Here is a 13,324-nt window from a genome sequence, read left to right on the forward strand (position 1 = left end):
ATCCTCTTGAAATATGGTATAGTGGCATCATTCCCAAATTAAAATCAAGAAACAGGAATCAAGAAGAGACTAGTTCACACTACTTACACTGCTTGTGAGGGACAGAAGGCACATGTGAAGTCTAGGGGCCCCCAATCCCAGTGGTATGTCCCCCAGGCATGGTCCCCTTCCAGAGCTGCTATCCCATCCCACATCCTTGCAGTGGTGGAGCCCTGTCAACCTCTACCTCCCCTTGAATGTGAACCCTGGGCACCCAGAGGCCTCACAGCCTCCCTGGGGACAGGCAGCCTGAGTTACAGCTGGGCACTCACCTGCCTACGGACATCAGGCACCGTCAGCCACAGTGGGAACACGATGGGCAGGAGGAAGAGGTAAACGGCCTGCTTCTGCCTGGTCTCTGGCCAGTCCAGGGACAGAGGCTCTTCCTTTCCCTCCTCCTCCTCTTCCTCCTCCTCATCATCGTCCTCATCCTCATCCTCATCCTCATCCTCATCCTCCTCTTCACTATCACCTCCATCACTTCCCCCTTCACCATCTGCACCTTTCTCCTCATTTTTGGCTTCATCTTGATTTTCGGCATTGACGTCCTGGGCTCCAGTTTCACTTTTGTCACTTTTCATGTCACCATCTTCTCGGTTTTCACCTCCATCTTTGTGTTCATCTTCTTTTCCTCCTGCTTCAGTTTTGCCCTGACCTTCACTTTCCTTAGTTCCGTGTTCACCAGGAGCTTTACCCTCTTCACCTGTCATTTCACCTGTGTTCTCAGCTCCAGCCGCACCTTCCTGCAATCCAAAGCCAACAGATTAACGTGTGGTGAGTGCTCTGCTTGTTCTCCTTCCCAGTTTCTCCCCATGTTGTTTTTCTTCTCAGGCTGCATCTGAACACTTAAGTAGGAAGAAACTAGAGCAATTATTCAGCAAAATCCCCATGACAACATCCCTACCCATGGTTGTCCAGTGATGGAGAATTTACCACCTGAAACAGCTTCTGCCATCTTTGACAGCTCTGATTGGTTTGAAGCTCATGTTTACATCAAAGTTCCACACCCCCGCCCCCTCTGCATGGAGCCATACCGAGCAAGCCTAGTACCCTTCCACAAGATGGCTCTCTTCCCAGGTTTAAAGATCCCCGGGTTTTTCTATCATCCCCCCATGCCATGGCCTACAGACTGCTCCACATCTTGATGAATTCATTCCATTTAGCTATACCCTAGGAGGCGGCCCTCCAAAATTGAATGCAGAACACGCGTAGAGTGGAACAAGACTACTACCTCCCTTGTCACTGGTATTAATGCTATTAATGCTGCCTATGTGGTATATAGCATGATATCTTTGGTGATTACAACACATTGTAGAGTCTACTAAAACTCCTGAATTGTTATCTTACTTTATATGATACCTATTTATTGCTTTTTTTAAAATTTTTTTTGGTACTGGGGATGTAACCCAGGACTGCTTTACCACTTAGCTACATTCCCAGCCCTTTTTATTTTTTGTTTTGAGACAGGGTCTCACTAAGTTGCTGAGGCTGGCCTCAAACTTACAATCCTATCTCTGTTTCCCGAGTTGCTGAGAATACAGGTATGTACCACCACACCCAACTCATTGCACATTTTTATGTGCCAGGCACCACAGTATATGGTTTAATAATAATACCTAGCATTTACTATATTTCATGAGTCAATTCATGACATAAGTAGAATCATATCCATCTTACAGATGGAAAAACTGAGGCAAATACAAACTTGCCCACGGTCTACAGGTTTCTGTGAGTGATATAGTTGGAATCTGAATATGCATACTCCAATTCTTGACCTCTTAGCCACAGCTACTCTGTCAGGGACCAAGAAGTTCTTATTCTGAGAACATTCTGATCTTTACAATAAGCAGCAGCGCCCCTCCCTTCCCGCCGGCGCAAACTTCACCTTCCCGGCGGCGCGAACCTCACCTCCCGGCCGGCGCGAATTTGCACCCTATCAGGAACCCAGCAGAAGAACACAGCCAACCAGCCTGCACCTTGTCACACCCCTCCTTCCCTCAGTATAAATACCCCTGTGTGAACAATAAAAATTTGCAGCTTGATCAGAATTCCTGTCTTGCTGCCTCTCCCTGCGTCTCTTGTCCCTTCATTCCTTCTCTCTCAGGTTTGCGGTCCCGTGTTGATGTCCCGCGGGCCGGGACAGTTGGCGCCCAACGTGGTCGATTGGAAACTTTGAGAAGCGGAACGCTGCCCTCCGGGGAAGACTTGGCCAAGCAGGATTCGGGATCGCCCTGGTAGACGCAACCGGGAGTCAGATCCAGGAGGAGAGTGAGGTCAGCGCAAGGTAAGTGACGTACCATGGGACAAGCAGTCTCGTCACATGATTTGTTTCTGACGGGTCTCGAGGAGGCCCTCAAGACTCGGGGAGCGCGTGTTAAGAAAAAGGATTTAAGATTATTCTTTTCATACATAGAGGATTTGTGTCCTTGGTTTCCCCTCGAGGGATCGATTGATGGTAAAAGGTGGCTCAGAGTAGGAGACTGCCTCAAAGATTATTATGAGACTTTTGGTCCTCAAAAGGGCTCGGCCACCACCTCCCTAGCAAAAATTCATCAGGGTCCAGACGAGCCTTATAGTGACTTTGTTGCCCGGCTTAATCTAACTGCGGAGCGCCTACTTGGACCAAGTGAAAACGAGAGCTCCTTTGTAAAATATCTTGCCTTTGAAAATGCCAACCCAATATGTCAAGATGTTCTTCGGCCCCACAAAGATAAAGGGGACCTTTCTGACTTCATTAGGCTGTGTGCCGGGGTAGGAACAGCCCATGCCATGGGTCTCGCCATTGGTGCCGCCTTCACCAAGGCCCTTCACCACCCTGGCCCACGTACTTGCTTTACTTGCAAACAACCTGGCCATTTTGCGCGAGACTGCCCAACAGGGAAACTGGGTCAAGGACCCATATTTCCTCAAACAGGGGCTAAACCACCTCCGCTCACCCTTTGCCCTAAATGTGGTAAAGGTCGCCACTGGGCCAAGGAATGTAGATCCAAGACCAATGCCCTTGGACAGCCTATTCCCTCTAACTTCTCGGGAAACTCCTCTCGGGGCCAGCCCCTGGCCCCGACAACCCCCAGAGCAAACCCAGGGGCAATAAGGTTTGTTCCCTCTCAGACTCCCAACCCAATCCAGGCTCCCTGTCCTTCTCCACAATCACCTCCCTCCAACGTGCTACCCCAGGCAGCGCAGGATTGGACCTCTGTGCCTCCACCGATACAATATTAGACTCTATGCAAGGACCTCAAATAATACCCACTGGGGTTGTAGGCCCCCCTCCACCTCATATGTGTGCTCTTATTCTTGGGAGAGCTCCTACCACCTTACAAGGTGTTCAGGTCTTCCCTGGCATCATTGATGATGATTACACTGGAGAAATTAAAATACTGGCCACAGCTGTTAACGGAGTAGCTGCCATCCCTGCAGGAACAAAAATTGCACAATTAATACTCCTTCCCCTCAATTCAGGAAATTCACCAGGAAACACAGCCTCCTTAGGTTCCTCTGATGTGTATTGGGTCCAACCTATCTCCCACAAAAGACCCACTCTTACCTTATTTATTGAAGGAAAGAAATTCCGAGGGATCCTAGATACTGGTGCGGATGCCACAGTTATTTCTCAAAAATATTGGCCATCAGAATGGCCCCTCACCTCATCACTAACTGACCTTAAAGGAATAGGGCAATCAAGAAACCCCTTAGTTAGCTCCAGGGTGCTTAATTGGACTGACACAAAAGATAACACAGGGAATAAAGGAACCGTTACCCCCTTCGTTGTTCCTGATCTCCCTGTCAACCTTTGGGGACGAGACATTCTAAGCCAAATGAAAGTTATTCTTGCTAGTCCCGACTCTTTAGTCACTCATCAAATGCTTCGTATGGGCTTTATCCCTGGTACAGGCCTTGGGAGGCTAGGACAAGGACAGGTTGAGCCTGTACAGCCCATACAAAAAACAGACAAATTTGGACTTGGGTATGTGGATTTTTAGTGTCGGTCCCTGACCCTCCTGTACCCCATGCAGACAAAATTATTTGGGAAACTCAAACTCCTGTGTGGGTGGATCAGTGGCCCCTTACCCAAGAAAAATTAGAGGCTGCCTCTATGTTAGTACAGGAACAGTTGACAGCCGGCCATGTGGAACCCTCAACCTCACCCTGGAATACTCCTATTTTTGTTATTAAGAAGAAATCAGGCAAATGGCGCCTTTTACAGGATTTGCGCGCTATCAATAAGGTTATGCGCCCGATGGGGGCACTACAGCCAGGCATCCCTACACCGGTAGCTATTCCTAGGGACTATTATAAAATGGTCATCGACTTAAAAGATTGCTTTTTTACTATTCCTTTACATCCTGATGACAGACCCTATTTTGCTTTCAGCCTCCCCCGCATCAATTTTCAGGGCCCTATGCAAAGATTTCAATGGAAGGTCCTTCCCCAGGGTATGGCTAACAGCCCTAGTCTTTGCCAAAAATATGTTGCTCAAGCAGTAGACCCTGTGAGAGAGCGGTGGCCACAAGTTTATATATTACATTATATGGATGATTTGTTAATTGCTGCACCTAATACCTATGATCTTAATAATTGTTATTTGGATCTCTATAAAGCCCTTACTGCCTTGGGGCTTCAGATAGCCCCTGATAAGGTTCAGACACAGGACCCCTACACCTACTTGGGCCTCAAACTTCAAACTAATCAAATTCAAATCCCTAATATACAATTGCGTGTGGACCATCTCCACACTCTTAACGATTTCCAAAAACTACTAGGGGATATCCAATGGCTAAGGCCATATTTAAAACTGCCCACCTATGTGCTTTTGCCTCTTAATGATATTTTAAGGGGAGATTCTGACCCTTCTTCTCCTCGAGAGCTTACTCCCGAGGCACAGCAAGCATTAATTCAAGTCACAGAAGCCATTGCTCAACAATTTGTTACACAAATATCTTATAACCTTCCTTTGGTTTTGGTTATATTACACACCCCTCATACACCCACGGGACTATTCTGGCAGCGGGATCCACATTTTAAAAATAAAGGTTGCCCCTTGCTTTGGGTTCATTTGCCCGCCACATCCTCTAAAGTTATTGCTGTCTATCCTGCTCAGGTAGCTTCTATCATTATTAAAGGTCGCTTGCTTTCTCGACAACATTTTGGCAAAGACCCTGATAGCATTCTGATTCCATACACTAAGGATCAAACCCAATTTTTGCTACAGACGAGGGATGAATGGGGTATTGCTCTATCAGGCTTTTTGGGAATAATCGATAACCACCTTCCCAATGACCCCCTTTTGCATTTTGCTCAGTTACATCCATTTATTTTTCCTCGGGTTACTCGGAAGGCTCCTATTCCACAAGCCCTTACTGTTTTTACAGATGGCTCCAGCAATGGCCGTGCAGCCTTTGTTGTTGATAATCAGCCCACCACCTTTGACACTGCCTATCCATCAGCACAGCTTGTAGAATTGTTTGCTATAACACAAGTCTTTATGACATTTTTTGATAAACCTATTAATATTTATACAGACAGTGCTTACATTGCCCATTCTGTGCCCCTATTGGAGATTTCACCCGCCATTAAGGCTTCCTCCAACGCAGCCTTTTTGTTTAACCAGCTTCAACGACTAATTCAGGCTAGAAAACATCCATTTTTCTTAGGACACATTAGAGCACATTCTGATCTTCCCGGTCCCCTATCACGGGGTAATGCTCAGGCTGATGCAGCCACTCGGTCCCTTTTCCCAGTTCTTATTGGATCCATCCGAGAGGCCACAGATTTACACAAACTTCACCACTTAAATTCTCAGAGCCTTCAGCTACTTTGTAAAATTACCAGGCAACAAGCAAGGGAAATTGTAAAAGCGTGTCCTGCTTGCGTTGTCTCCCTTCCTATTCAACATCTGGGTGTTAACCCTCGAGGATTACTGCCCAATCAGATTTGGCAGATGGATGTTACTCACTTTCCTGAATTTGGGAAAACAAAGTACATACATGTTTCCATAGATACCTTTAGTGGCTTTATTTTTGCATCACCGCATTGCGGAGAAGCTACCAAGGATGTCATTTCTCATCTTGTCTCAGCCTTTTCCATAATGGGAAAGCCAGCACATATTAAGACAGATAATGACCCTGCATATACCAGTACCAAGTTCAAACAGTTTTGTGCCACTCTTCAAATCTCTCATACTACTGGAATTCCATATAACCCTCAAGGTCAAGGCATTGTGGAACGTGCACACCTCACCTTAAAAACCTGGCTTACCCGCCTTAAGGCCTCTTCCCTTGCATTTACCACTCCCAGGGATCGCCTTAATCATGCATTATTTGCTCTTAACTTTCTTACCCTAGACAATGAAGGACATTCGACCGCAGACAGACATTGGCATCCCTCTTCTAATTCTGCTCGCCCATCTGTTATGTGGCGCGATCCTTTAACAAATAAATGGAAAGGCCCAGATCCCGTCCTCATTTGGGGACGAGGCTCAGCTTGTATTTTAGATCAAGAACAAGCAGCCCCAAGATGGTTACCAGAACGCCTGGTCAAACAGGTCAATGATTTACCACAACCCAGGGACGGAAACCTTCCCCCTGAGGATGAATCTTCCTCTCTTATAGATGCAGCTAACAATCTATGCGAAAAATCCCCTGAATGACAGACCCTGTTCTTGCACAACCTCTACAGCAATGGCCTCAGGTACTGCTGGTTTGGGGGTCTCTCTTACTCAATATACAAAATTATCCAGACAATTGATTTCTGATGTACAGATACTCTCAAGCACCATACAAGATCTTCAAGATCAGGTGGATTCCTTAGCAGAAGTGGTCCTACAAAATAGGAGAGGTTTAGACCTTCTAACTGCCGAACAGGGAGGCATTTGTCTGTCTTTGCAGGAAAAATGCTGTTTCTATGCCAACAAGTCAGGAATTGTTAAGGACAAGATCAAACAGCTGCAGGAAGACTCAGAAAAACGCCGACAAGCACTGGCTGATAATCCACTATGGACTGGATTCAGTGGACTCCTTCCCTATCTTCTTCCCTTCTTAGGTCCCCTCCTTTGCTTGCTGCTTATTGTATCTATAGGTCCTTTGATATTCAACAAGATCATGGCTTTTCTTAAAGCTCAAATTGAGGCTATACAGGCGAAACCTATTCAGGTTCATTACCATCGACTGGAGATGATGGATCGTGATGATGATCTTAAAAGACCATCACCCCTGTGAGCTGAACTGGACAGCCAATGACGGGTAAGATTCGTGAGAGCTCATACCAACCTAAGACAGGAAATGAGGGCTAGAGCCTCATTATCCAATGACGGGTAAGGATGCTGCTCTGCCACGGACAACCCAAGACAGGCGCAGTTCCCGAGGGATTGTCACTCCAGCTCTGTACCTGTTCGGGCAAGCCGCGCCCCCGCCTCAGCGCATAGCCTCTATCACCCCCTTAAAATATGGATATCGAAAAATGGTCAATAATTTTATATAAGAAAGGGGGAAATGTCAGGGACCAAGAAGTTCTTATTCTGAGAACATTCTGATCTTTACAATAAGCAGCAGCGCCCCTCCCTTCCCGCCGGCGCAAACTTCACCTTCCCGGCGGCGCGAACCTCACCTCCCGGCCGGCGCGAATTTGCACCCTATCAGGAACCCAGCAGAAGAACACAGCCAACCAGCCTGCACCTTGTCACACCCCTCCTTCCCTCAGTATAAATACCCCTGTGTGAACAATAAAAATTTGCAGCTTGATCAGAATTCCTGTCTTGCTGCCTCTCCCTGCGTCTCTTGTCCCTTCATTCCTTCTCTCTCAGGTTTGCGGTCCCGTGTTGATGTCCCGCGGGCCGGGACACTACTCTGCTTTATAATTGTCAGGCTGAATGAGACTTCTGGCTCCCAACCTGGTATCCTGGGGAGCAGATTAGAAATACAGTTTTCCCAGCAGCTCAGGAAGCCAAGGCAGGAGGATTGTGAGTTCAAAGCCAGCCTCAGCAACTTAGTGAGGCCCTAACCAACTTAATGAGACCCTGTCTCTAAAATAAAATATTAAAAAGGGCTGGGGGTGTGGTTCAGTGCTTAAGCAGCCCTGAGTTCAATCCCTGGTACCACAAAAAAAAAAAAAAAAAAACAGCTTTCCTGGTTCTACAGGTACAAACTGAATTAGAATCTCTGGAACTGGGTACCAATAATCTGTGTCTGACATTTTCACAAGTGCTAATACATTCATCTACAGATCAGTGTTTGGGAACCATGAACTGTCTCCACACTAAAAGCCACTGATTCTAAGGGTCCTCAGATTAAGTCCTCAACCTAACCTATACAATGCTAGTCCCGTCCCTTCAAAGACCTGGGCTTTGTATCTATGTCCTCTGTAGCAAATGTCACAATACTGGGAACTACAAAGGATGTTCAGTAATTCTCAACTCTGCTGCATATAAAAATCAGTTGGAGGTTTTTAAAACCATTGACATCCAAGGACCCACCCGATCTGTTCTGACTTAATTGGTTGAAGGAGGGACCTGGGAAATTTTTTGAGCTTCCCCCAGATTATTCCATTATGCAACCAGGGTTGAGAACCTTTGGTAAAGAAGTCAATTGTCACCTGGTGAGGCCTGTGCTTTAAATTAGGAATGGAGAAGATTTTCGTCTGAAATAATTCCAAATAATTCCAGCCCTCCTACTCCCATCAGAGGAAAAAGACTTCCTGGAAGAAATTAGTCATTTCAATCAATAGGTATGGGACTGTCTGAGCAGCCTGCACCCTCTTCTCTGAGGTCTATCAACCCAATAGCCCCCGATGAACTGGTGACCCCCTTCTTCCATGTTGGAGTCAAGGTGCCCCACTGCTTCCTGACCATAGCTGACTGGATACAAACTGGATCCCTGTTCTGGCACCTGGGTTGATCTTAAAGACTGGGACCCTGTCACTGCTGTGGACCAGAGAACTGGGGTGATGGTTTAAGGTAATGGGCTAACAAGGAAAACAAAGCCAGGCTACCAAGACAGAGCATGGGCACAGAGGGAACATGAGGGAAGAAAATGGAGTGAGAAGCCACCAGGTCTAGGCCCAGCTCCTTATGAGACCAAGTTTCACTCCCCGCCCCCCTCCGCAGGGCTGGGGATTAAAAACAGGGCTTTACACATGCTAAGTAAGTACCCTACCTCTGGGCTGCATCCTCAGCCCTTTTAATTTTCTGAGACAAGTTCTTGCTAAGCTGTCCAGACTGGCCTTGAATTTGCAATTCTCCTGCCTCAGTCTCCCCAGTAGCTGGGATTATAGGCCTGTGACACCTTGCCCAACTCCAAGCATGGCTTCCTGCTCTGAGGTTCCAGAGACAACTCTGTGCCCTCAATCCTTTTTACTTGAGCTGACCATAATGGGCCTCTTGGAACGTTCATGAGATGCTGAGCCCTAAATTGCTGGATTATGAATGAGATTAAGTGAGTGCTTTTGGGTGTTGAATAGGAAAACAGATGGAACTTGCAATCAATATGTATTTACTGTCTGTCTGTCGACCTATATTGAGCATAGCTCCGTGCCAGGCATTATGTTTCCCTCCTGGTAGAGACAGAGAAGACTCAGACTTGGATCCTGCCTTCAGTAACCTCACCACTAGTAGGAGCTAAAAAAGACCCAAAATAAAAGGGAGGTAATGATAAGAGCCCAAGACAGGCGCACAGCACCATGGACATTCAGATTTGGGGGCATCGAGGAATCTTCCTAGTAAAGGGGGTATTTACAACTGGTTCTGGAAAGGTGGGGAAGATGAGGCTATCTGAAGATGGAGGAGGAATGGCATTCTAGGGAGAGGAAGCCATGTGAGCCAATGTGTGGCATAGAAAAACATGGAGACAAGAAATTCAGTTTGGTCAGAGCATGGTGGAAGAAGAGTTGTAAAGACAGAGCAGTGTCAGGATGCAAGGCCCTGCAGCTGAGGCCGAAGTGCCTGGCCAGGTGCACAAGGAGTGAGGAGCCTCAAAGTTCCTTCCCCAGGCCTTTACCCGGCAGCACTCCCACGGCATTCCAAGATGTCTGTTGGTCTGGAGCCACCTGGTCTTGCTGTTCCCTAGTTGCCAATAAACTCACTCACAGTTCTTATGTTCTTACAGCATGTGGCAGTCCACAGTACAGTCTTGTACATATTACCTCACTCACATTGAGAGGCTAACAGTAAATTTACCAGCTCCATGAGGTCTTTGTTGTTTTCAAGTGACTTCAGAAAAAGAGCGATGCTTACTCCAGAAGAATGAAACTCAAATAGAATTTCAGACCTTCAGGAACAAACTATTTTTGGCCACAGAGTCTTTCCCTGGGTCTCTTAAATCCCTCTACCTGTGCAGAAGCTGGTGCCTACCTGACCACCAGGATTCTCCTCCTGATCTCCCTTGACGTCTGGAGCTGGGGCTGGTGTGACCGTGACCGCAGGGAGCTTGGCTGGCGGCTCCTCTTTAAAGGATAAACAGGGTTAGGTCAGAAGAGCAGACCAGGTTCTGAGGGCAGCTGGCAGGCACTGGCACGAGCGGTTGCAGGGCTCTAGGACAGCATGGTCTCAGAAGGTTTGCTGGGGCAATTTCTTGTTGGTAGGAACAGTAAGATGAGAGGATGTGAACTGTTCTTGCCCTATCCCCTGAGCTGCCTGCAGATGACAGGACGGTATTCACAGACATTTCCTGATCATTGTGGCCAAGGATTCTGTGAACAGCTTGGGCGATTCAAGCAGAGAGGGCACTCTCAGCACTCAGCATCTGATCCTTTGGAAAGGATCCTGCTGATTTCAAGACAACAGCTATAAAGGAGTGGAGGGAGACTTAGAAGATCTGGACAGCTAATAGTTTGGGCTCTCTCGCATCTTGACTGTGTAACTTTGGGCAAGTCCCTTGACCTCTCTGAGCCTCCATAGCCTTTTCTATAGCATGGGAAGAATTCTGCTCTACCTTCCTCCCAGGGTTGCTGAGTGCACCAAGCAGGCCTGGTGTGCAAAGCCCTCATGGCAGTAGCTGTCCCACTTCCCTGATCTTAGTCACCACACAGATGCCGGACTTCTGTGTTCCGGGACCCCTGGTGGCCTTCCCTCATGGAGCAGAGCCTTCCCTCCCTGGGGTTGCTGGTTTCGTATCAATCACTAACAACACTATCCTTGTGTAGAAGTAATAGGAAGAAGAAATAGGTGAGATTTAGCAAAAAAGAAATGGGAGTCCATGGGGCTAAAGCTGGAGCTCAGTGGCAGAGCCCTTGCCTAGCACATTGGAAGCACTAGGTTCCATCTTAGCATCACATAAAAGTAAACAAATAAAGGCACCCTGTCCATCTACAACTACAAAATAAAATTTTTTTTTTTTTTTTTAAATAAAGAAATGGGAGTCCTATAACCTTCCCTTGCCGACCTCATCTAAGAAAAATGAAGAATGCCGCGCCCGGGCAGCAGCCATACGCCAGAAAGAGATCATACTAGAAGGAGTGAAACAGACTATAGGGAGCCTCAGTTTGTCCCTCTGACTGACTGGCTTAGAGAGGCCAGGATGTGAGCCTTGGTCCCTGCCCTGGGCTGGCCACCAACAGGAGGGACGGAGGTGGCAGGAGAAACCCCCTGGTTCGGCCATCCTCTCACCTTCTGGTTTGCTTTCTGCCTTGGCCTGGGGTTGGGCTCTGGCCTCCTGATTCAAGTTCTCCTCCTTGTCCTTGGAGGTGTGGGCTGTGAACAAGAAAGGAAACACATCTCATCTGGGACCACAAAATCATCCCTACCATGCCCTTTCAGTTAGGACAGTCAACTAAGCCGCCAGAGCAGAAGTGGGCAGGAAAAGGCAGGCCTGGGGGTGCTGTGCTGGAATTCTGATCCTACTGGGCTTATTCGCAGCACCCAATTTGTAAACTTTTGTCTTAAGTTCCCTGCCCTGTCATTAACTGGCTGTGACCTTGAGCAAGTCACCCTCTCAGAGCCTACGCCCTTTCTAGTACATACTAGCACTCAAAAACAAGAAGCAGGATTTATTTCCCTTATGAGCTCAAGTAATGGCTGCTTAAGTGATGAATGGAAACAAATTCTAATCCAAAGTTGGTAGGAAAGTGCCAGAATCAATCTGTCACGTCTGTGATCGGCAGGGAGTGGGGAAATAATGCCACCCTTGGACTAGATTATCAGTAAGGTCTTTTGCAGCTTACTTTTCATGAATCTTCTAGAAATCAGGGTGCTAGCATCTCATGTGCACTGCTCCAAGGGGCCCACTGGTGGCCGCGTTCATGACCCTTTCCTCCAGTCAGCTAACAAGCTCTTGGTCACACCCAATTTTAACCCCAGACAGGTGGAGTCCAGGCAAGGCCTCCTAGATCCTGCGCACCTGCTTTGCTGGAGGCCACAGAGCAACACACGCAGAACAGTGCTGCCCTGATTCCCAGACAAGGAAAACAGGGAGGGCAAGACTCTTCCAAGACCATGTGCCAGGTAACGTGCAAAGTATCTTTTTGGGGGACTAAATCCAGGGACAGTCTTCCACTAAGTTATACCCCAGGCCCTTTTATTTTTTTTTATTTTGAGACAGAGTCTTACTAAGTTGCTTAGGTTGGCCTCAAATTTGTGATCCTCTGACCTCAGCCTCCCAAGTCTCTGGGATTACAGCTGTGCACCATCACGAGACAGATGCAAAGTACTTCGTGCATGTGATTTCACTGTGGAAGAGGAAGGAGTGACAGATACTGAGAAGCAGGAGCTCAGGAGGGTCCTTCTCCCAGCTGTGCAACTTGGGAGGGGGTAGGGGAAGCCAAATGAGAGAGCAGTGTGGTGCCATGGGGTCTGTTCCAGCTCTGCCCCCTGAGCACTGGGTTGCTTGGGAAAGCAGTGTATCTAAGCCTGAGTCCTCTAAAAAGCCCGCACCATGACACACTCAGAGTACTGATAGGAGGGTCCATGAGACAAATTAAAAGTGCTTTAATTGCTGCAAAATGCTAGCTTCACCCATATTGTTATGTTAGCATAGATTCTGGAGCCTGATGGCATGGGTGTGAATCCTAGACCTGCCACTCACACTATAGCTGTGGACCTAGGTGGGTGATTCCTTAACTTCTCTGTACCTTGGATTCTTTATCTGTAAAAATCTTCCAGAAATGAAACAGATTAAACTAATGTATACGTGAATGTGTTTAAAAGGTGCTGGCAGCCTAGAAATCACTACATAAAGTTTTGGCTAGAACAACGATGACAGGATGATGACAAATTAACCACAGTAGTTGAGGGCAACTGTCCTACCCAGGAGACAACTCTGCCCTGACAAGATCCAGCATCCCAGGGGGGTTGAGTCAG

At 47.4% G+C, this 13,324-nt stretch overlaps 1 protein-coding gene across 4 annotated transcripts in view; it reads right to left on the bottom strand.

The window, feature by feature from the left end:
• Slc24a1 (solute carrier family 24 member 1) overlaps positions 1 to 13,324 on the bottom strand; it is a 36,998-nt gene that overhangs the window by 5,292 nt on the left and 18,382 nt on the right. For all 4 annotated transcript variants that reach the window (XM_047541843.1, XM_047541844.1, XM_047541842.1 and 1 more), the window contains 3 exons: positions 11,636 to 11,719; positions 10,382 to 10,473; positions 312 to 782 (listed from right to left, as the gene is read on the bottom strand). In XM_047541843.1, the coding sequence (XP_047397799.1) occupies positions 312 to 782; positions 10,382 to 10,473; positions 11,636 to 11,719 (647 nt within the window). The remainder of the gene's footprint in view (positions 1 to 311; positions 783 to 10,381; positions 10,474 to 11,635; positions 11,720 to 13,324) is intronic.

Source organism: Sciurus carolinensis, chromosome 2, assembly GCF_902686445.1.
Source record: "Sciurus carolinensis chromosome 2, mSciCar1.2, whole genome shotgun sequence".
NCBI lineage: Eukaryota > Metazoa > Chordata > Mammalia > Rodentia > Sciuridae > Sciurus > Sciurus carolinensis.